This window comes from Buteo buteo, chromosome 13 (genome assembly GCF_964188355.1).
Source record: "Buteo buteo chromosome 13, bButBut1.hap1.1, whole genome shotgun sequence".
Lineage (NCBI taxonomy): Eukaryota > Metazoa > Chordata > Aves > Accipitriformes > Accipitridae > Buteo > Buteo buteo.
The window spans coordinates 23009941-23035193 of record NC_134183.1 but is presented as its reverse complement, the minus strand read 5'-3'; the positions used below and the strand labels follow the sequence as shown (position 1 = coordinate 23035193).

At 42.9% G+C, this 25253-nt stretch overlaps 1 protein-coding gene across 2 annotated transcripts in view; it reads right to left on the bottom strand.

Moving 5' to 3' along the window:
• The window catches only part of AGBL1 (AGBL carboxypeptidase 1), a 304004-nt gene that overhangs the window by 241818 nt on the left and 36933 nt on the right, over positions 1-25253 (bottom strand). For both annotated transcript variants that reach the window (XM_075045069.1, XM_075045070.1), the window contains exons 6-7: positions 12541-12578; positions 1337-1545 (exon numbers count right to left, since the gene is read on the bottom strand). In XM_075045069.1, the coding sequence (XP_074901170.1) occupies positions 1337-1545; positions 12541-12578 (247 nt within the window). The remainder of the gene's footprint in view (positions 1-1336; positions 1546-12540; positions 12579-25253) is intronic.

The window sequence follows — 25253 nt, the reverse complement described above, 5'->3', positions numbered from 1 at the left end:
AACCCCTATGCAGACACCAAGGTCAGTGAAGAAGGAGGGGGAAGAGGGACACAGGAGGAGCTTGGTGCCCCTGCAGCCCACGGTGAGATGGCAGGCTGTCCTCCTGCAGCCCATGGAGGGGAGCGGGGGGAGCAGATGTCCACCTGCAGCCTGTGGAGGAGCCTGTGCCAGAGCAGGTGGCTGTGCCCGAAGGTGGCCGTGACTCCATAGGAAAGCCTGCGCTGGAGCAGTCTGTTCCTGAAGGACTGCAGCCCATAAAAGGCACCCACGCTGGAGCAGTTCGTGAAGGACTGCAGCCCATGGGAAGGACCCATGCCAGAGAAGTTTGTGGAGGACTGTGTCCCATGGGAGGGACCCCACGCTGGAGCAGGGCACGAGTGAGGAGTCCTCCTTCCCCAAGGAGGAAGGAGCGGCAGAGACAAGGTGTGGGGAGCTGACCCCAACCCCCATTCCCAATCCCCCTGCACAGCTGGCAGGAGGAGGTGGAGAAAATCAGGAGTGGAGTTGAGCCGGGAAGGAGGGAGGGGTGGGGACAAGGTGTTTTAAGATTTAGTTTTACTTCTAATTATTCTGTTTTTATTTTATTGATAGTAAATTAAATTGATCTTTTTTTCCCCCAAGTTGAGTCTGTTTTTTGCCTGTGACCATTGGTGAGTGATCCCTCCCTGTCCTTGTGTCGACACATGAGCTTTTCTTTATATTTTCTCCTCCCCATCCCACCAGGGGTGAGGAGTGAGCCAGCAGCCTCATGGTGCTTTGTTGCCAGCTGGGCTTAAACCACAACACTGTCCTCAGGACCATGTCATCTTTCTTGATGAACCCACATTAATGTTTCACAAGATTAAAATTGGGCCTCCTGAAAAACAGTTGATGGATGTTTCTCATTAGTAAAGGCCTGGCTAAATCAACACTTTTTTGTTTAAAAGACTGATTGGGTGGAATTATCCATCTGGATACCTGAAAGGAAACATCTCGTGAAACACCTAAGCAACTTTTCTGTGGAGACACTGCACTGTTCTTTGGGAGTGGAAGTCCAAGCAAACAGCAGGATCCAAAGGGGAGGAGGAAAAGAGGGAAAAAAAAGAAACATTAAAAAGCCTTAACTACAATTCCCATGAGGCTCAGTAGGAATTAAAATTAGTTTTAAACAGAAACATTTCAGCTTTTCTGAAGTACTAACTGTGAAAAAGTCAATACTTTTTATTTTAATATTATCAGTTTTTTCATTGATACATTATATAAATTCAGGATGAAACTATAGAATTTCCTGCACTGTGAGGCAGAACCCAGCACTAACTACCAGTCCATCTCACTTAAGCACAAAAGCACCATTTACCTGTACACTTGTGAAGAGAATCTCCATGCCCCGGGAACCAAGGAAAGTCTCCCTGCCCAGCTGGATGTTGGTGATGTGCTTTAGGCAGAGCAGGAGACCCCTACGAATATGAATGTAGTTGTTGGAGACATCATTGTGATGCCAGTCTTGATAGAGTTTCAGCAATCCACCCAGGTAGCCTCTGTTCACTGCCTGTCGGCTGTTAGACTCTGAAAAGGAAGAGAAAAGGCTGAATTAAACTCTTTCCACTACTCTCTGTTTGATACCCATGTGGCTACTCAGTGGTCAAACTCAGACTTTAACACCTGCTCATTCTTGCTTAATGGTATCAGTTAAATTGTTTTGTTTGGTTGGTTGGTTTTTTTTGTTTTTACAATTTAGGATGTTGTTATTTGCTAAGCCTGAGCTAGGCTCTTGGAATCATACATGAAAAAAAATGAAGCAGAGTCTCTCCTGTCTAGGTGGAAATGACTGCTCCAGAACCCTCCAGATGAACGAAACCATGGGTGGGGAAAAGGCAGAGCCTGTATCTCCTTCCAAGTGCAAATAAACTTAGTTCCAATTGCAGCACCATAAGAGTTCCTGAAACTAAAGAAGCTCCTGAGGAGTGAGAAAAGCTAAAGAACAGCAAGATTAGTCAAGAGCAGGTCATTTAGTCTTCACAGAGTCCTGTCAGGACTGAAGTACAGCACACCTTGCTGAGAACAACAAATCCAGAAACCCTGTAGCTGCACAATCCTGTCACAGCCAACAAAATCATGTTTAACTTCTAAATGTAATCCCACACATACCTATGTAACAAAAGCCATGAATCAAATTATTCTGGAAACCCACAGTATTTAAAAATTAACAAAATACCAATATGAGCAACAGCAGTTTGGGCTTTTTTGCTGTTGCTTTCTGGCTCTGAGATTTTAAAGGTCACATTCAGGTAATGTTTAAAGGCTTTACTGGATGGGCAAGATAATAAAAAAAATATTTTTAAAAAATAAGCTTTATAAAAATACAAAAGGAAAGCTGTATTGTTCCCTTAATCACGTAGCTCCAGGATATCAGAATAAAAGGACATTATAAAATTCGTGATAAAATACCAATTCTGCCGAGTATTCTAAAACACATCCCTTCACCCACTGCGTTCCTTGCCCTGCCCCACAGGACAAACATGAAGCCACACCAGACTCTAGGCTCCCTCCCTTCAAACCAACCCTGCCTAAACATATTTTCCTGACTGGTCTTGACATTCCTCACAGTGACACACATTAGAAGCTGTCAGGAGCTCAGTAATCAACCAAGGGGCCAGGTAACATACGTAAGACTGGAACTCAGCTCCCTGAATACCAATCAGCATTTGCAGCTCACAACAGATGGCCCTTGGTATGGGTTCTCCAGAGCTAGTAGGCTCCAATTCATTTCCAGTTCATTAAACAAAGTGCCAGAGCCTCTCACACCTGGAACGTCAAAGTCATCAGTGGGGATTTACAGGACAGGAGAAGCTGCTAGAGGTTAAGAGAGAGAACCGAAAGATGCTGCATGAAGAAAATCAGCAACAAGGGAAATCATGGAGAGAGTAAGCAGGAAGCAGCTGGTAGGCAGCAAACCTCAGTCCCAGTGATGAAGTAGATGGAGGTATTGGAAAGGGGAAGGAAATCACCTGAGGTTGTCTCAGTGTGCTCTCTACAATACATTAGAAAACTCTTACCTGGAGAAGGGATTGGAAGGTAGTTTTGCTACCTGGTCTCATCCTGCAATTTTCTCTACCATTGGCACCACAGGGCAGGCAACAAACAGTACCCCCAGACCAGTCTGCCAACTCATTTTAATCCTGCTCTGCATCTTCACACCACCCTGTTGACATGCCTCTGCACTGACCTGCTGGTCCCACAGCTCTTCCAGTCTTACACAGCTCTTTCCCAGTCTCCTACACCTTGGCCTGCAGTTCTCTCTAGCACTTTATCCCCTTGTTGTTAACTAACTCTGCCAGTACATCTTGTATTTCAGGGCTCAGTGGCTGTCAGCATGTAGAAGGTCATCCTTCTCCTTTGACCTTCACTGTTTCTTCTTTCTATTTGACTTTCTGCAAGAAAACTTTAATTGCTTGAGAATCCCTTATCAATCCCAATGATTTTATTCATGATTTCCTGTTAATCCTCAACCAGCTGTCATGTTTACTAACCTGCAGGATGACTAACCCCTTAAATCAGTCAATCTTCCTTGAAGAATTACTCAGGAAGCTCTGTAAAAGTCAATAAGTATATAAAACATGACAAGAAGAAGAGAGTCAGGGAGTGTAAGGCAGGGACAATTTGGATCAGACTCAGAGCTTCCCTGAACTGTTCAGAGGCAGATGAAATTGGACTAGATCTGGGGATTTATAGCCCTTAGCACTCAGTGCTTGAAGTCTAAGCTTTCTGTGTCAATGCCGATAGGACAACGGAAATATTGGAAAGCACTGTGGGTAGAGCTTCTTGGGGAATTTATGTTTAAGAAAAAAAAGAATTCTCAAAAATGTGTTTGTGATGTTTTCCTCATGTCTTTCAAGACAGACTTTCATATTGGGATCCCAGCTCTGTAGGGACCAGAACACATAACTGTCCCATGCCTCAGTTTTATCACGGGATTAAAAACATGGAGGAAGCTGAGTAAAATAACTTTGCTATGTTTCCCCTCATGTTTTTTGTAGTACTTACCACCTCTATGATTAAAACAGTTGCTTTGAGAAGTGAAGCTGAGATAGTCTGTTCTGTAAGGAGGAGACAGAAGAGGCAGGACTATAGTTTCCTCAGCATTTTGATCGGAAGCAATGAGAATTACTTGCTGAACAGACAAAAAAACCCATTCGTTTTGTTTCTCCTGTCTGATTTCATTGATTGTCCTCTGCTCTCCTGTGTTGTCGGTGTTTTTCTTATTTTTTTCTTCCTTTTTTTTCAGTTGTATAGTCAATCAAGTAGTGAATAAACGAAGGAGGAAGTATGCCAAGATCTCCAGAAGGCAGAATGGAAAAAGGAGGCCTCCCCACCTGTCTGTGTCTGTTGGTCTCTCCATCTAGGCATGCACCTGCATGGGTATCTATCTATATTTTGGCACAAATACAGATGGTGGAAATGAATCACACAGGTACAAGCAGCACTGCACAGATTTGTAGGCAGCAAGAACCCACGCCTCCTGGAGCTAGCATGCATGTCCTGTGTGGTAAGTGGTAAAATGTCCTATGTCTTTTGACCCTTTTTCTGTTATTCTTTCATTAGTCCCTTTCCTTCTCCCTGGATGTGGCCAGTGTTCAGTGGAAATGGAAGTTCTCCTTCCATGCAGCTTTCGGAAGTACACAGGGATGGTGCTTCCTATTTTGATTCATCCTTGGTCTGTGTGACAGATGCACTCCTGTTTGAACCAACTGAACTTTGGTCCAGGCAGAAAGTAAGCCTAACTCAAGTTAATCCTATTGTGTGAAGCTATCAGTAAGAACTCAGCACCAAACCCCCCCAAAAAACAGTTTGGCTGGAAACTGGGCTAATAAGCAGCCAAAACTGCACTAACAGCAGAAAATCTGACTACAAATCAACCACTTTATGCTATACATAACTGCAGACATCAGGATCCATTGAGCTCTCCCTCCACAGCAGGTGGCTGCATGGCAATGATCTCCCCTTGAGTAGGGACGCCTCTCCATGTTACCCCTCGAGGCTGAGAGATCCCTTACCCGACACCAGACATTGATGGGTTTGTAAGTGACATTTTTTGCATGCATGTAACATTTAAGATACTTACAGTTAAGCTTAGACAATAATCTTTGTATCCCATACTAATTTTAAGTGTAGTAAATAGTAGAGTATTGACCACCAATCCATCTGTACTTATTAAATATTTTACACACCTGAATTTACTGATTAAAACTCAGTAAACTAACTACTAGACCAGATCTGCCTGAGTGATCTCTGACTCTTCTCCTGCAATAGTCTGTCTTCCTAATCTTATTCTGTCAGAGTTGCCAGGAAAGCACTATCTTCACCACCTTCCCCAAACCTGTCACTGTCATACTATTTTCTTTGCCAAGAGTTTCAGTTCTGTCTGCTGAGGCTGGGACGGGTGACAGGGGAATGCTCAATGTCTTCTTAGTTTCCCACACTTCCAGAACTGACCCTTCACTTCTGGCTTCCAGGGCAGTGCTGCTAACCAGTGAAAGTTTAAGCACTGTAACGCAGAATATCTGGTCTGAACAATCTGTGCAGTTAGCCAGAAACATTTGACAAGGATGCATGGCCAATGTGCAGAAGCATCAAATGGTTAAAGATGCATTTAAATTAGCAAGGGCATCACACTACAAAGAAACCCCCAGTTTTGACAGAATTCTAATTTTGTGCTGGGGGACAAGGACAGACTCTAAAGCCAGGGTTTCAGTCTAGTAGATAAAAGTCTCATGACTGCCAGTGTTTCTGTGGACATTACTGAAGCCTCCCACGCATTCCAGTCCCCTTTGAAGTGTTTGCCAGGAACACAGGGACCACTGGAAAACACGCAGCATATTTAATCACAAAACTGAATTACAGTCAACCTGAAACATGATGAGCAACGCACTACTTACCAGGCAGAACAAAGAGATATTTATCTTTCTGTCTATCTGCTTAAATCTCTTTGTTGATGCCACTCAGCTGATTCATTATGCCAAGAACATACAGTTGCTACAGTTTGGAGATAAGAATGCTCTGCTAAATTAACCCTGTGGCCCCTAAAGCAGTGAAAGGAATAAGAAAATCTCCAACTTCCCCACTCTGCTCTAGTGATTGCCTCTTGGGAATAAAAGATGCAAGATATATCCTAAAGCAAAGAGAAACCAGCTATTTTATTCAGTCATTGAGAGGCCATTTTTGCTAGAGATAAGCATGAGGGTTCACTATAGAAGCAAAATGAATTGTCTCCATGGAGAAACCTAGTCACCCATCAAGTGCTGGAATGAATTCAGACCCAGTGGGCTCTACAGCTCCAGCAAGAAGCTGGTATTAGCTCAACTTTTGTTGGAAGCCAGAAGACTACTGTAATTGTGCCCTGTAAACTTCAGAATCCAAGCATTTACTTAAGCATTTAGGACAGACGAATAACACTGGCACAAAGGTAGAGAACACAGGCAGGATGTACTAGCAACTACAAGTGCCATGTTTTGCTCCTAGACCAGGAATCAGCCACAAGCTTAGCTTCACTACAAGAACAGCTCATTCCTTCTACTCCAAAACATTTGTTTTAGTTCCAGGTGTTGGCCAATTCAGTGGCAGTCATACAAACTGTATTATGACATGGTGATTCTTCTCTTATTTGCCTTTGTTACATGGTTCACATGTAAAGATTAAGAAAGAGCAAGCCAATCCCTTCCAAAACTTTTGAACTAACCCCAGAAGGAAACTGCTTTTCAAAAAGGTTTCCTTTTCCTCCTTTATTTTTCAGTTTCACAGCATCTTCTTGTTGTAAGTCAAAAGAAAGCTGGAAATCCACAAAAGATAAATTTGCACAAAATTTCCAGCTTGATTTTTCTGACCAAAGCAGTTTGAAAGAGTTCAAATAAGGATGCTAGAATTTGGAAGGCTTCCTCAAATTCAGCCACTGAATTTTCTGAAACCAGATCATCACTGGAGGCACAAACACTTCCCATGCCAAGAAAAAGGCAGTAAGCAATCACTATTAAGGATGTCAACAGAGAATAATGCAGCTCCTTGACACTTTGGTTCTATTATACCCACCCTGAGGAACAAAACAGTGGGAAGCTGCCATGCCCCAGGAGATGAAACCAACCTTTTTCTCTGGAGTACCGAGTTACTTTCAGTTTGGGATATGTCTACGAATGAAGAGCAGTCTCGGGGAAAGGAATATAAAGGACATTCAAAAATATTTTTTTTTCCCCCCATAAAGTGGCTCTTCTCAAAAGAGACAGCTTAAAAATATAGAATCAAGACTATTTGCATTCTGAAATTCAGGAAGAAAAGATAGACACAGAACTTGTTTTAAATTATTATGAAAGTAACTATTTGCAAAATTCAACTCTGATCACAATACCCTGCAAGTTGTGATGATAGATTTGGGGCCAGACTGATAATGGAGTTTGAATCCAGAGGTGGGTAACGAAGTCTTAAACTGATTGTGAGAAATGGGTACCTGGCAAAATATTAGGCAAATCACAGACTTCATGCTGTTGGCTACAGGAACTGACCTGGTTTAACCATACGGCTGTTTTGACACAAGATCAAAGACCTGCATCAGTAGATCTGTTGCAAAGCATTATGAGTTCAGACATAGAGGGTGCAGGCCTTTCAGAAACCATAATCCACTTACGCGCTAGAACACCACTTTCCGTTTCTCACAGAGTTCCTTGCCCCTCCTTGATGCCAGCATAAATGGAAAAGAATGACACTGATTATTTTATCCCGCCAGCCACAAGACAATCCTTATGCTTCGATGGAAAAAAAAAAAAAAAAGCAGGTGAAAGGTTAAATAAAGGTTAGTTAATGGAAGATGGGAGGAAAGAGCAGGAAATGAGAGATGAAAGGCTGGAGGCAGGAAAAGGGAAGGCAAAAAGATAAAGAAGACAAAAGGAGGAAGGAAAAGATATAGAAAGAGAGGGGAAAGGCCATCAGCAATAACTGCTGTTAGCATACGCAATTGTCTTGATGAAATAAGCATGATCAAAGGGTCACCACAACCTGTCTTTTTAAATTGCTTATTACAATTTTACTAGGCAAGCATTGCAACAAGGGCCCTGCCCATTTCCCTAGCCCTTTCCTTCAATATCCACTGAGCAAATGCCTCCTAGATCGGCTCTAGCTAATTTCCTTGAAGACGTGCAAGCTGCTAATTCTGAGAAGTACAGATAGTCAGGAATAACAAATACAACCAAAATTAGATTAAAATAACCTGCTGATAAACAAATTACTCGCCAAAAATAAATATTGGATTAAGCGCCAGCGCGAGCGTGGATCCTTAAAATAACATCGCCATCGTGTGGCTCGAGGTGCCGAGCGGCAGTGTCCGGTTTGGTCCATCACACCGCCTTCAGCCCGCAAACCCCTAGGTATGCACTTGGCTGCGCTTATATAGCAGGTGTCCAGTTTTCTTCCACTCCCCCAAAACTGGGAATGATTTGCCTGTTCTATTTTAGGGGGCGTGAGTTCACTAAAAGCAATAGAACCCATGGCTGAGAGTGACATGGAGGGCAGCCCTCGCCTTCCACCGCCGCTCAAACAGGCCTCAGCTGGGGTATGCCCCTCCACACCTAGGCCTCTTGCAGGCAAAGGAGGGCTTAGTGATGAGCTGCCCAGGCCTTAAGACAGAACTGAAGCAAGATACAAAGGCAGACATATAGATGAGAAGTAGAACAAAGCCAAAGGAGGCTGGAAAAAGTAGTAGGTGTACCCTGGAACAGAAAGAAGAGACTCCGGGAAGGATGCTGCACCTCATCCCACCCCAGTTTATGTATAGCTATCAGTATCTACGCACTCATCCCCACCTTGGGCTGTAGTAAGCATCTAGATATTGAAGGAGGAAGGATGGAGAGGTGTTACACTGGAAAGCTTGACTGTAACATCCCAGAGAAGAATAAAAAACCTCCTGATGCTCTCATGGCACTTCAGCACCATTATAGATATTTACCAAGCAACATGTTCAGCCTGTATAATAACGTAGTTCAGTCAGAGGGAGTTAACAGCAGGGTGGAGAGACAATAGATAAAAAAACCAGCAAGGCAATGGAGGAAGAACTTGCTACAAGCTGTTTGCTGCATGCATGTGGGCATGGCAGGTGTAGAACAGCAACTGGGAGAGCAGCATGCAAGGATAGGTAAAGTACTCCGGGATGCTTGGAAAGAGATAAGTCAGAAGAGAGAGACTGGCTGATGGTCAGGCAAGACACATCTTCTCTATATCAGTAATCTGAGCTTCCACTGATAGAAAGATGTAGCACTGTCGTTAGAAGGGACCTAAACTTTTATTCCTCCATTAATTACCTCCATTAATCTCTATGATTATCACCGATTTCCACTATGTACAGAGGAACAGGACAACCAAGGTCACTCTAGTTTTTCACTGGGTTTCCAAGCATTTCTTCGCTGTTGTGGATGAAGCACAAGTTTGTAGTATCCAATCACTTATTTCTTTGGACAATCTTACACTTTCCCTCTGAAAAACAGCAACAATTTCCCAGGTGCAGCTGGAGCAGTCATTTTTTCTTACACTGATGCCTTCTTTCCTGGCAGATCTTGTTTCTTGCTGTTATGCACCTGTTAAGTGGGCATTTAGCATCAGCTTCTGTTAGGAAAGAGACAGAGGCCAAAAAGTTTCTAGTCAGCCCCTTGCTCTGCAGGTGGACAAAGTCTTGAGTAGAGCTTATGGGAGCCCGAGGAGCTGAAGATGGATGTTTCTGATTCCATCAGGGAGACACACTGCCATCTGCCTGCTCCCTTTAAAACTACCGTGTGTTTTCTCGTTGCAGCTCGCTGCCGAAAGGAGGAAGGACACTCTCCCTCCAGCACGACTCCGTGTATGACCATAAGCCTCCTGATCACTTTGGGCTGAAGCACTTAAGGATACAACAGCCCTACAGAGAGACCCTCAAGAATGGGTGTGTTCTTGTCCTGTCTGTTCTATAGCCTTCACCCCCAGCAAAACTGAATCTCACCACCATTTTCCAGCAAGTGGGTTACTGTGTCTCCCAAAAAACTCACAATAATCAGTCCACCAATTCAGTACTGTAGCACATTCCAGGATTCCTGCCTCCCATTTAGTTTTTATCCTATCTAAAACATGCTAATGGGCTTCTGGATGCTTTGCCATGTACAGTTTTACCCCTTGTTTTCATAAGCAATTTTCAAGTGCTATAGCAATCATGAAAAAGAACTCAGCTCTTTTCCAGCCATGGTGAATTTATTTCTGGAAGAACCAGAGCTGTTTTTCACATGTCCTGACCTACACCTCCCAAAAGACACAGCCTGCTCATTTGTATGCAGCTACCAGAGCACTCTACTCCAGAAGCCTGGAGCTTCTCATGTCCTGAGCCACAGGACAAGGAGAAAACTAAAAGACATTCTTGACCGCTCACCATCAGACTGCAGAAAACATCAGAAAACACAGTTCAGGCTGACTTGTGGACTGTGGCACTCTGTTTGGTTGCACAGTATTGGCACCATTTCCCAAATCCCAGTTCCGGCGCCTTAAGAGAACATCAGCTGAAAATAGACCATGTGTTTTCCTAAAAATCATTTTTCCATGGAAGCAGTAGCTGGTTTTGCTGCAACAATGTTGTTCAGTTGTGAATGATAAAGGAGAGAAGGACACAAGCCAGCAAACTGGGAAGGATGTCTCAAAACGAAGAAATGTCTCTCCCAAGCAATGCCTTTGTTTGCAGTGGTCAACAGTACAAATGAACACGAGAACCCTAATCTGTACATCACAGTGATCAACCAGAGAGACAGTGTAGGGACTGCTTTGCCCAATAGACTAAATTCCTGTTGGAATTCATTTTTTGTACCTTCTGTGAAAGCACCTGAAGCAACCAACCAGAATGATCAGTGTGTTCTTCCTGTACTGGAAAGCCTCTCTGCACTTCCTAAAGCACAAAAAGCATAAAAGAAAGAACGAACCAGGATGCTTTCACAACCCAAATTGGCTGAGAAGAGTCACACAGAAAATTTCTAAGATTAAATAGCTTTAAAAACTTACCTCACTCTGAGAGGAAAAGGGCTAGGAGAATTTGGAGCTGAATTCAGTCCTTTTAGATTCCCTAGATCATTCTCAGCTTGCCTCCCAACTTTCACAACATGTGTTTATGACTCCCCAGGAGACTACATTTCACAGCTTCCCTTGGTAATTAGTCCTCCATTCCTATATACTGTTCTCATCTCTAGACCCAGAATAAGCCTTCAACTAGAAAACTTATCCTATAAATATCATGGGACAACAGAATTTCACTTCCCATTCCTAGTACTTACCACAAATCGGGAGTGCAAGAGAAAAGCTCAAGCTGCCAGATGAGCTTTCAGCTCTTGCTCCACTTTTCCAGCCTTCTCTCTAGATTTCTTTCTACTCTGAAGGCTAATTTTGCTCTTGTATTGCAAGCAGCTGTGGCATAGCCCCACAACCCCCTTGTTAAGATTTAGTGCCCAAACCAGAAGGGCCTCCCTTGTTGCAATAATGTGACCTTTAAATCTAGGCAGCAAGGTTAATACTGAGACATTATTTCAGAACTCATCACTTGAGCTGCTGCAACTCAGACACGATCCCATTGCAGCATGCTCATTTAAGCACTGCTTCCAGGGCTACAATTTTTCACAAATGCATTTATTCCTAATACTATGAAAAGGAGAAGGGAGAGGGGAAGAAAAGGGGGGGGAAGGGAATGGGAAGAGACAGAAGGACAATACACCATTGTGATTTATTGTAGAGTAGATTGTCTGCAATAGTAGAGTTCTCTTTCTTAATCAAAGCTTTATTAAATTCTGGTAATAAAAAGCTAAGTGTTTTCAGATGGGATAAAGGTAAAAAAAGGGTAACGTTCATTTCAGGAACAGTCACACCAGCAGTGTGTGGCTGAGAACCCACGTTAAGGTCTTCAACACCACCAGCCAGCTGGTGCAAATGTTAAGCACAGCCTGCCATAGCAGGGCTGTACCCCAGCAATCACTAGGTCTCATCCCTATCTGCACATTATCAGACCTGATAAGCTTGCAAAGGAGAATAAGGTCATCTCCGTTGGGCTACAGAAGTTTTCCAAGCCTTTGCCAACAGCATCATTGTTACCAGGTAAGCACATAGTACAACAGCACCACAGGACACAGGTCCTGGCCCCACTCTCCACTGATGCTGGAACAGAACAAGCATTTGACACTGACTGGAGAGGTTCACCATTTCTTCCACTGCGCCAAGCCCCAGGACAACCACTGTTCCCTAAATACTCAAAATAAGGGTCTAGCCTGGCTCCCTCAGCAGCTTGCTCCCTGGGACCTATGGCACCATCTCCCATAGAGCTGTGTGTCCACAGAGCCACGGGGCTCCAAGAATCATAGCTAGACATACAGGAAAGTACTGCATTACGGCTTCTCTTTTCTAAGCAGTGCTCTTTGGGACTGAGGGAAGAGGAGATACCAAGGGAGAAGGAGGTTCAACAGTATCATTCTGTCCAGTAACACAGCACAGAAAGGAAAGTCAGAAAGAATATGAAGAAAAAAAGCTTACTTGATTTCAGCAAAGCTGCCAGAGCCTCAATGGCTGCCCTGGGGAAAGAAGAGAAATGGAGAAATAACGTCAATTTCTTCAATAATTTTTGTAACCTTCACCTTCACAGTCTTCTGGGCTAGGCTTCCCAGATGGTCTAAATTGACAGCTTACGATGGGCTTTGACAGAACTGCAGTGTTTTACACCAGCAGAGGATCCAGTCTCTGCAGCTGACTCAGTTATTCTTAAAAGACCATTAGCCCTCTAGCTTTAGTGTTACACTGATTTGTAGTGACCATTAAATTTACAGCAACACCCACATATCCAAAGTAATGAAGCAAGTCTTTAAACTGCTGCCCCAGAGCTATTTCTTTGTATCGAAGACTCAGCACATGCCCACTCCAGACACCAGTGCTTCTATCTACATCAGTAGATGATAACTTCTGCATCAAGCCGGAACATCCATGTCAGTATTTCCAGGCAAATTCCACTCCCTTCTCTGTTTTCACAGAACAAGCTTCACCCCCATCCTCTCCCACCAGCTTTAAGAGAAATTAAATTTTCTTTTGGGTTAATTTTAACAATGTCTTGCACTGCAGTGGCATGTAAAGGTCCCCACTCAGATCAGGATTTACAAGAAAAATGCTAAAGCTCTGTGGTAAGACTGCTTGCCCCATGGAGCTTAGAAAGTAAGCAGCTAGAGGGGAGAGACACACAGAGGCATTTCTGTTGACCTTCTGCATCATTTCCATGTGCAGGTAAGCAACTCAAACTGCCTGAGTCAGCATCGCACTGGTTTGAATGGGAGCTGGTCGCTAACATTTGCAGCTTGAAAAGCTGAACTGAGACATCCTTGCTCCCCACCATCTGGAGGCAAGTTTCTTCCTTGTCTGGTATAATCTCCATCCCACTAGCCCCACAGAAGACTTTCTTTTCCAGTCATATTCTGCTGGAGCAAGAATATCCATGTTCTAACCTGGCTTACTGCTGTGAAGTTTCAAGTGCCCACAGCTGATTAAATAAATAAAGCTACAAAAGCCTCCATGCCTAAGGATTCCCTAAAATGTAATCTCTTTACAAACCAATCCCCAAATAAAATCATATTAACTTCCATACTGAGCCAATTATCATCCTGCAGCAAAAAAATATTTTTTGTCATCAAGCTGTTGTTCATTGTGTGCCCTAACAGCAGCTGAGACTAAGAAAGATTCTAGAGCTGGTTCTTGCTGATGTTGGGTCGACATCCCTATCTAATGTCATTCTTTCATAATGAATCTGTCCGAGTTCAACAACAGCATTACAAATAAACTGCAAAAGAAACACACACAAATACAGATAGAACAGGAAATCAGCAGCTAAAAATCTCACCAGTGGAAGCACAGTCATGCCCTCACTGCCACTTTAACTCTACCTAAAGAATAATCATTCAGCTGGTGGGAGAAAACTGTCATCCACAAGCTATTCAGCGTGCTCAGAAAAGGGATACTTTATTTGTCAAGTGATGGTCACTGATCACTCAATCTTTCCCCAAGTTTAAAGTTTGGGACAAAGTAAGCAGATCTAAGCAAGGTAAAATTCCATCCAGACCATCTCCCAAAGCTCGCACTCAAGTATGTATCTTGTAAAGGAGACTACATTACATACCTACATTTGCAGGCTTAAGGTGATGTCTCAGTTACATGCCAGAACAGCAGAGCAACAAAGGAAGAACCAAAGTGTTTCTAGCTCCAAGCAAAAGAGATCTAAGGATTTCCTGTAGGCATCTGGTTTATTATGGGGATGCTTATGAGCATTTCAAAGAGTTTCAGTAGAGCTACACCACCATCATAATGTCAACACTGCCACCAAACCTCCCATCAACCAATCAATCAGCAAGTCTGGATTCTCCAATACTTTTTGATGGTATGTAAACCACATTGTACACAGACAACTTCATTCATCCCCAGAGGACCTCAGACCGCCCAAACCATGTTCTCAGATAGTGTAAACTCATATTCCTCCTAACTTTGAGTCTCCATTCTCTCTAATTCCTCATCACACTTGCCCCAGAAGACCCAAACTGTTTGTAGCCGTACCATAGCTAATCCTTCAATAGTCTTAACCACCCCAGTCACTTCTCTTCTCCAGGCTTGGAGGGAGCTGTTCTGCTCCAAGTCAAGGGATAGGAGCTATTTGTGTTTTAGATGTGACCTGGTAGAACAGGTTTGCCACTTCTTTGCTTGTAAAGCTGAGAAACCCAAGACTATCACAACTATGTAAGTAAATCCACCCAGATGGTTCTATGGGATGGAAAAATTCAGACAAGTCCTAAAAAAAAATGATAAATAAATAAAAATTAAACGTAGTATCACCCAGATCCCAGGACCACCACTGAGCAGAATCAGAAACTTTCATAGTCACCACCTACTTCTGAAACAACATCACAGACCTGCAGCTGTAGCTAGCTGGATTTCCCACATTCCAGGCTAACAGCCTAGACACATCCTCATCTCATTCCATGCCTGTACATAGTACTGCAATAAAATAAAGTGGAACCAAATTAGTACATTTCATCTCTTCAAGTACTGCAATTCATCACAAGGGTTTTGGCATAGGCAATATGCAGGGTTCTGTACGTCCTACAGCATGTACTTTACAGTTAGTCCTAAGTAGGTGCAGACCCAGTAGACTGACCTCAATACTATGCATTGCTTTAGAACAAATTTTGAAAGAAAAAATAATTAAAGACATGAGGGTAAACTGCAAAACAGATAAAACACATTTACCAAGAGTAGATCAAGCCTGCCTAACTTGATATCTTTCTTTGATAACTGATTTTTCTAGACAAGGGAAATGTGGTAGACCTAGTTTAGGTGTACCTCAATAAAGCATTTGATACGGTGCCACACTGGAAATTAGCAGCCAAGCTGGAGACATAGGGATTAGTGTAAGAACTGCAACATGGACAAGGAACTGGTTAAAGAGGCAATGACAGGAGTTGTGCTGAAAGAGGAATTATTAGTCTGGAGGGAAGTTATGTGTGGAAATCCTCAAGGATATTTTGAGACTGATCTTATTTTATCTTTTCATTAATGACCTTGGCACAAAAAGTCAGAGTATACTAACAAAATCTGCTGACCATGTGAAGTCAGGAGCTGCTGCCAATAGCAGGGAGTTAAGAATATCTTTCAGGAGTAACAGGATGTTCTTGAGTTCTGAAGCAACAGAAACGTGATGAAATGTAATAGTCAAAGTGCAAGGTTACACAGTTAGGGTTTAACAAGAATTGCTGTTATGAGCAGGGGTTCATAATTTGGAAAGGAGTAGAAGGACACCCTGAATATGAGAGCCAATTAGAGGATGAGTACAAGCATGACCCAGCAGGGTGACAACCATGAAAAGGACAGATCAGGTCTCAGGAAAGCCACTGCCAGTAGAGAAGGGAAAGCATGAATGTTTTCATACAAGGCTTCACCTGAAGAGCTGTGTGCAGTACTCGGAAGGAACTGTGCAGAAAAGTGCTAAGGAAATCATTATGCTAACGGAGACATATCTCATGAGGTCACAGTTTTGTCACCTTAGCAAAATGATGGTTAAGAGGTGACTTGATTGTTCTCCATAGACACACTAGGTGGGGGAGAAGTAAACACTGAAGAAGGCAGAGAGCTACTTAAGCTAAAGAACAAAGCTGGCACAAGGACAAATGGATATAAAATGGCCATGAATAAATTTCAACTGGAAATTAAAGGATAGGTTTTAAGCATTGGGAAATGAAGCTCTGAAACATCCTCTTGGCAGCAATGGGATGAACAACCTAACAACTTTGAAAACGGAGCCTGAATTGCTTATAATGGGACCGTTAGGCTCAGTTGCCAATGAGGGAAGGGTCTGAAAAAGGTGATCCAGGAATGACTGTAGTCTTACACCCCTACATTTTAATCATAGACAAAATGGAAGTGAAATGAGAAACAGGTATTCTAAGTGCAAAGTTAATTAGCCAGGGCAAAAAAGAGCAGCTGCACCAGCTTAAGCTGAAAGTCCAAATAGTCTAGTATCCTGTGGCCAACAGTGGCCAAGGGAAGCATATAAGACCACAGCAAAAACACAGTGCTGGAACTTCCAGACCAGACTCCAGCAATTTGCAGTCCAGAGATTTCATAAGCTAGCAATGGTACCTTTGGGAGGCTTTTTAGCTCTTAGTTGATTTTCTTTCTATCTATTTGCCTGGACACTTTTGAACTTACGCAAACTCAGCATCCACAATTATCCTGGGAAAGGAGTTCACACCTACACTGTGTAGAGTTACCTACCTGCATTTGTTTTAAGTTTGGACTTTAAATCAGCATTGTAATTTACACTTTAAGTCAGCTGTCGGCAAGTACCCCCAGAATATTACTTATCTTTGATGCTGAACAAATTCAAACATACAAAACACCCTATGGGAAACAAATAAGAAGTCATAGAAGAGAATGCAGAACGGACTTTCACTGAAAACAGCAGCAAGCTGCTGGATGCATCAATAGGCTTACAGCAAGCCAGGCAAATGGTGTTTGTGATAATATCAGCACCTCTTAACACCGAATGGCAAACCAACATCATCTTTTCTGGCATCAGAAGATATAATGAGATGAGTAAGCCTGGGACAGGAAGACAGAGAGAAAGCAGATAATAAATTGCGCATGAGAGCAAAGGTGGGGGGGGGGGGGCAGGGAGATGGGAACAGGAAGAAAAGTTTAAGAGCACAAGAAAGATGACTTGATGAGCCATATGCTAGACCAGAGAATTTGATAGCTTGCCCAGTGCAGAACTCTGCATTTGTCTCAAGACAGAATGGGGTGGGGGGTGGAAGAAATCATTAAAAAAACTGCCAAATCTGTCCAGATGCCTTCCTCTGATTTTCTATTCTTTGTGGCAATATGTTAGTAAAATCTTACACTGGGATTGACAAAACAGCTATCTCAAAGGAGGCTCATTTATATATTTCATAAAAAGGATGTATAAATAAAGTTGCCCTATCTTAAAAGGCATAATAATAATAAATGCTGCTCTGTAATCAGAAAACATTAAAAACTCCCTGTAGTAGCAGTTGAGACAGCCACTCTGAAGAATGGAAATCTCTGAAGTGTTTCCAAGTCAGCAGCTTGGATATCAGGGCAGGAGTACAACTAGCAGACAGATAGACAAATGCAACTTCCAGATCCTGTGCTTAGGAACCAGGAGCAACAACAAAGAAAAACTCCGCTTCCCAAGCCAAAGCACAATTGGATTAGCCAGTAAAACCAGGCTGCTAAAAAGCATAGACAAAGAAGTCTTTTGCCTAGGTCACCCTTTAGATCTGAGCTACCAGGACAGTGTTAGCTGGAAATCACTGCAGACAGAGGAGACTGAAAGCCAGGATCTCTTAGGTTTTCTTCTCCACTCTGATCTCAGCTCACAGGTTGTAGTGCTGGGCAGTATGACAGACAATGCTGTGCCTCTGTTTTTGCCCCTTGAATAGAAAATTTATTGCTGTTCCACCCCAGTATTAAAAAAAAAAAAAAAAAAAAAAAAAAGACGACTCCTGAAAATGAAAAACCTCACTACAAGAGATATGCGTGGTGGACTACATGAAAGGATTTTAAGGCTCAGGACACATTGACATTGGTGCCTACCTGTTCAGGACTAGCTTGGAACTATGGACAGGAAAAAGCAGAGAAGCCAAAGACTGAACAAAGTGATCCAAAAGGGCTCTGCAGATCAGCCCCCAGGTAACTTAACCAGCCTTCCTTCTCCTGCAAGATTGTACATTTTACATGCTTAAACACAAAACATCCTCTTCAAATTATTGAATGAAAGCAAATGACTTGGTGCTTCATTAAATACCTCTTCAACTTGATGCCTGATCTAATTCCTAAAGGCAATCACACCTGGATAATAAAGATGTACAGCACTATTTTTATAGAAATGTAAGAAAAGGTTCTGCCCCTGCCTGGCAACACACATTGCTTCAAGCCCATGCTCCCTCCTTTTGCCCTTTACCCTGCTATTTTGCAGTATAATCACTTGTTGCTGTCATGTTTATTTATATCGCAAGCAGCGGGGGGGCAGGGACCATGCAATATATATTTGTACAGCATCTAGCACAATGGGAACCCTGACTGAGGGCTCAAGGTATTACAGCTTACAGGCTTAAAGCCCCTAAACTTCCATAGCCCCTGTCTCTGGGAGAAATTAAGAGCCCTTGAGTGTACATATTGTGTGACTGCATTTTGCCTCCAACCCCTGGGACTCATGCTTAACTACAGGAGTTTATACAGTCACAGAGCAACTCACTCAAAAGACAATTTCACATTTGACAACTGAGAGACATTTAGAAACAACATGTAGGCACCACAGCAATAGGTGCTTTATAAATCCTACCAGAAGGTAGATCTCATCTGAGACAGATGCCTTGAATAGTCATTTCCCTTGTGGCCCAGAAATACAGATCTTAAATATGCAGGCACTTGCACAGTGATTTGTTTTAAAGGCTTAAAACCAGCAGCTTCACAAGTCTTGGAAATATGGGTGGGCAAAAGCTGCTTATGCTGCTGGCATTTTCATAGCATTGCTGGTCTAGGACTTACACAAAACACCCATCATCATGTCCACTTTAATTCCAGCTTGTTAGCTAGGCATTAAAACTTATGCTAAAGGCAAAGCCTGCTCACAGTCCCACACGCAGCCGACAGGTGGAGTCTGGAGATCCAGCTGTTGTGCACAGATGTGCTTTTGGTGTAATGCAGAAGGAAAGGGAAAAAAAATTAAAAAAAAAAAATCACATACTCCTTTTCTAATGGTTACTTCAATTCCAGTGACCAGCTTTCCCCCCCCCGGAAAAGCACACACTGTCTTTAATACAAATATACATCTTCTGCGGAACCTATTCTCTGTGATGCAATTCATTTTGCTGAACAGAATTAGTGAGCAAACAAAAAAGGTACAGAAATTAAATGCATACTGAACACTATTTCCTCCCCATCTTTAAAGATTTATATGTCTATTAACTCCAAGAGGAGGGTTGCGAGGAAAAAAGTGTACACAGGTGCCAAATTCAATGCTAATAGCCACCAAGACTTAACAGCAAAAGGAGTGAGGATTCCCTGCTTTTAAACCCTACAACAACCCCAGGAGCAAATTTGCTCCTATCTTGCATTTTGGTGAGCTGAAGTCAATGTGTTCTCTGAAAGACATGCTGCTCCTTGTAGAGAAGTTAGAGTTGTGATGCAGAAGCCCCAGTGTGAGGTCCTCTCTTGCTTTCATGGCTGATACAATAAGCATATCTCAGTTCCCAGGTTCAGCTCAAAGCCTTCACTGTAGCATCTTCCAAACATCTCTGCCTGCCCTGGAGCCCGTTAAGTTAAAATCAGTGAAAAGGTATAGCCTTCCAGCCTCTTTCATCTCTGCCTCCCAGAAAGAAGAGTCACTCCAGGGTTATCCTCCAGGCATCCTTACAAGTATCCTACTGTCTCTTGTGTACAACAAGTACAGAAGGAGAGACAGCTGTATCCTAAAAATTGAACCTATTCTTTACAGCTCTAAATTAAATTAGCTTCAAAGTGGTAACAAAGAAGAACAAGGTACACAAAACACACTTAAATCCTTGCCAAAAAAATGCCCAGGCATTTCTTACAGGATGGTGCAGAGCTGGCACTGCTTCCTGAGGCAGAAGCCATACCTCAGAAGATTTCCCATTCCTGTCAACTCCCTCTCTAGGGTCAGATGTCACCAATATGGCTGAGGCAGGCTGTGACAACTTGTCATTCACATCAAGATGAAGGGGCTGGAAGGATCACAACCAGATAGGATTCTTAACAGATTCATCACCCAAGCATTCTCACACTGACAGTGTGAGAATCCAGCTCTCCCACCCAAGGGACACACGGAGGGGGACTGAGAAAGGGTCTTGATGCTATCCTTGATTGATTAAGAGGAGTAGTGAGGATACTTATGGAGGCCACATCTGATAACAAGCACCAGCCCTGCCCTACAAAACATCTCATGCACAATTAAAGCATATCAGTGAGTGGGGTTAAATCCCCCTCCTTTCCCCAGATAGCTGTCTTCCAATCCCAGTGCAGTTAGTAGTGAGAAAGGACCCAGTGGTCTGTTGGCTCACTCCTTAGCTGTCAATTTATTCATAGCTGATCAGTTCACCATGCCCAGCAGCTTTTGCTCCAGAGACCCCAGGGACTGACATGCACATTGTGCTCACAGCAAGGTAGGTGCTCAGTGTACAGGGGAGAGAGCCAGCCCCATTCTGCTTCCTTCTGGATCATTCTGCCTCAAACTTTTCTGAATGCTGTGTACACCCAGAGTAAGGGCAGGGAGAGGGACACAATCCACGTACCTGGTGAAACCCCGCTTACTGCATGATGAAGCCAAAGGGCACTGCTTGGTGACATACCCAGGAACCCTAGGCTCAAATCTCAGCAGGGCAACTGTGACTTCTGTCCTCATTAAGAGAAATTGAATTGCAGGTGCTTTGCCATTGAGGAGTCTCTGATGGTGAACTATAAAAGAGAAGGTAGAGCTTGGGGGTACCCAGGACTTTATGATGCCAGAAAATGAGCCTGCACTCACACTATATTGCCTGCAAACAACTGCAACGTTTTTCCTTTATGGATACTATCAATTGCTGGCAGTGATGTATCCAAGGGCAGCTTGTGCTGCCAACAGTCCAGGTAGCAAGGTATGGAACATGTCACTGCTTGTGCCCAGAGCTATTTGAGGGCATGAAAGGGAGGCTGGTTTCAAAGTAATCAAGGCTAAGAGCTGTAGTTCTCCCTGACTACTGGTTAGTACAAACCATCTCTAAGGCAGCAGTAATCTCAGGGTACATCTTTAAAAAGCACTTTTTAAATGAAAGGTGCTCTTGAGCTGTAAAACAACAGTGTTTGAAATAGCAACCTTTACCGCATGTAACTCGGCTGCTGCAATGGATGGGAAATTTCAGTTTTCATTTCAGCCATTCCTGCAGTTTCACTGCTTAGGATTTTGACATTTATTTTGTCTGGGTTTTTTGTTTGGTTGGTCTTTTTAACAAAAAAAAAAAAGTTTTTCAAGGAAACTAATTTTAAAAATATGGCCAATTTAAGAGACTTGAAAAGAACATGATATATGAAGTTGATGGACTGAGAAAGCACCATCTTCCTTGATCTCTACCAAGAACAAGGCTGACTTGTGTGGCAGCCTTTTCTTTAAGCAAAAGTCAGATGCTTCAGAACAAAAGAAGGAATGACTGATATTGAACACGAGATGAAAAACTGTGTTTGTTCTTTTTAATCTAATGGTACTGTTTCCATATGACAAGGCTGTAGAAATAGATCCATCAGTTTGATTTTATATGGCACTTCACTTTCCCCTCTGGTCCTATTCAGATGAAGCACATCCATAAAGTCCAGCCAAAGGAAACTTAAAGCTTAAAACCTCTAGGGAAGAGAGCTAGCTTGCAGAGTTTCTTTGAGTATGCCAGAGCAAGAAGCCATTTCATGCAAGCATAGCTACTGGAATCATTCTCCCTGTGCCACGTGACAAGATGCAACTTAGGTGGTTGCAAACTGGCAATATGTCATAACATAACCCTATAGCCCTACTTAGTTCTGCCTGTCGGTGAGTGTCCAGTGACAGTCTGCCTGCAGTACTAAGGCCATGGTTTGAATGTATGAGTACCTGTTTACACATCAGCTGCAGCACTGACAGCACACAGCTTTACATTCATATCTGCAGTAGGGAGCAAGTGGAAGAAGGCATTGATGCCGATTAATCTTTGTGTATGCAACACTTTCCATTTATCAGTCTCCATGTGCTTCCCAAGTAGGTAAGCATTATTTCCCTTGTTATGTGTACAAGTTAGACAGTTTATGTATATTGCTCTTACCTAAATTCCAAAGGATGGTCATCAGAGTCAGAGCTGCCTGAAAAGCTCACATGCAAGTGGAATTTCAACAAAATATATAGGAGAAAAATATGCAGAAGCCATCACCAATTTTCTCCTGTTTTCCAGCTACCACCACTTTTCATCTCTTCAGATGATTGTGTTCCTCACATACATGCTTAGCCCTTCAGCACTGAATTTACTGTGAATTGGGCACTTTACAGTTTGATCGTCCTAACTGATGCTGCCAAATATGAACATGCTTGGAAGTACTGGGGTATTAGTTTGTAAGCCATGTGTGTACACAATACTGAGCTTAATTGGTACTATTAATTCAGTCTCAAATTGAGAACAATCCATAAACATGCTTGAGAAAAAGTAACATTCTCTTACAAATTCACATTAGGCATCTTGACCTGAATTTAAAAGGCATTTCTATGTCTAAACATGCAGCTAGCACTCAGCAGGATTTTTCAAGGCCCCTTTGTATACTGAGGTCAGAACTACCTTTTAACTGTATGAGTTAGGCCTTTAACCTGCCAAGAGGCTCTCTGTTACAGTTACATTGCCTTTCATCTTCACAAATCTAAATATCTCTGGAAATCCAGATATTCATTCAAAAAACTCAGTCCTCACTGACCCAAGTGTCTTCAGTCAACACCAATAGCCAATTTATAAGAAATTTTTCAAACCTGTCTTGTACACAAAAGAAATGCCAATTTTACCTACTGTGTGTTGTCGAGACAGATGACTGCAAAACACACGTAGAATGGTGCTAGAAACATGTAATGCTGACTAGTTTTGTCAGTAAGCATGAAGTCTTTGGGAAAATAGATGTTGCAATTGCAGAGCAGGGAGAAAAGTTTATTAACTCACCTGGGATTTTCAGTAAAGGTTTAGCAGGGAAAAAAAGCCATCCTGCTCTTCGCCTCCCTCTGCCATTCTGTGGTTTCTGTCTCACTTGATAGGTGGGAGGGGGAAATGGGGATACTGCTATATTGTGTAGTACGCACACAGAGATAACATCTTTGCAGGAAAAAGAGCCCAGGTGTGGAAAGGAAACAACTTTCACACTGCCCTGCAGCAGCTTTCTGGAGATAAGATCTCCAAGCTGTGATAGGAACGGCAGAAGAGTCATCTGAGGACACAATCAGGTTCAAACTAAATAGGATAGGTGTTGCAAATGAGGATACATCTTCTGCAGAAGCTATCTGTGCAAGCAGGCTGAGCCACCATCACAAAAAGCCACAGTCTCAGACAGCAGCAGATGCACCACCGCTCCAGCTCCTGCTGTGAATTTGTCCTTGGCCTGTCCTCTTCTCTGCAGCTCAGGCAGGACAGCAGTAGAACATCTTACTGCAGGGAAGGCAACCTACGAGCTGCAGGTCAGAGATGAGGCTCTCTGCAACCACAGTACCTCAAAATATTTAGCATTTCAAAGAACAACAATGTGCTATATAAGATGGCAATGGCATAGGTAGGGGTCCTGAGAAAGAAAAAGAAGTATGTTTAGTTTAGTAGTATGCCTAGGAGTCAGAGAAATAGTATTCTCTGATCACCCATGTTGCTTTCCATATAGCACTTTGCCCAGCTGGTGACTGAGATACAACATGCAGGATGCATTAAGACTTTGGGAGGATGAGCAGGAAGACTGTACTACCGCGGCAGCCAAAGCACAGCCTCAGGTTTCATCCCCACATCTACACGTAAGGGGATTTGAGAGCAGGCAGTATGCACTAGCCTTGAGTGCAACGTAGGTCACTATACCATCATGGAGTTTGCGGGACTGGTTGAAAGCCAGCATCTGGCTCTTGTGGCTGATCCAGCCAACCACAGACTAATGAATTTTTTCAGTTACACATGTATAATTCCTTATTAAGCAATAATCTGCTCACATCTTAGTGCTGGTGCCTGTTCTTCACAACATTTAGCTAGAGGATTTAGAAGGGAAAAAAAAAAATCAGTAACAAGGCAAAATGCAGCAAATACTAGGTCAAATTCTCCTGGTATTTGCTGTTTGAAAGCTGTGATGTCACACTGGCATAACTGCAGGGGCTTTTTGAAGCAGTACTTTGCAGAAGCCTAAGTAATGAAAGTTAGTATATTTCTTTTCTCCTCTCCTTTCATTGGAAAGCTTCCATCCGATATAATCAAGCCAAACTCTGGGATTTGAGAACAGACCATATCAAAGCCAAGGCTGGTAGAACTTGAGCTGTAAATATGAGAATGAAGCAACGGACATAAATAATTAAAAAGCACAGTAAAATTTATGAGCATTATCAGGATGGTTCTTCCACGTGCCCTTGTTTTTTTCTGCACAGAAAAATCTGGAAGGTGGTAAAAGCTGGAATAACCACAAATACCTAAGTGCAATTTAAAACAACAATTAAAAACAAGGAGGAAATGAAGCTTTTGAGTAGATAGTGAGAGCTGTTGTACCATTGCAATGCATGTCCTGTGATCCGCACAAAACCCAAACGATATCCATTTAGCACAGGAAAGGAAAGAAACACACGGAGTAGACGTGCCAAAGTTACGGGGCGATTTTTTCTTTCCTGTTCTGGAATAGTCTGGCTGTTACTGCAGCCTGACGGTAAAAGCTCAGTCTCAGAGGCATGACCCTTCCAAGGTTTACACCTCAGGGGGAGTTTCCATTGCCAACCCGAGAGCCGCAGCCATATTAGGAGTCGGCAGCCCTGTTCTTCCTCATCAGCCACTTCAAGTTTTCAGGTTCTCCCCTCCATGTTCCAAACCGTGTCTCTGAACACATCCCAGAGCAGCTCAACTCTGGGTTTATTTACAGATTTTACTGGCATTGCTGCCATTCCAAGTGTTGCCCTGCAGATAAAGAGCCCAAGA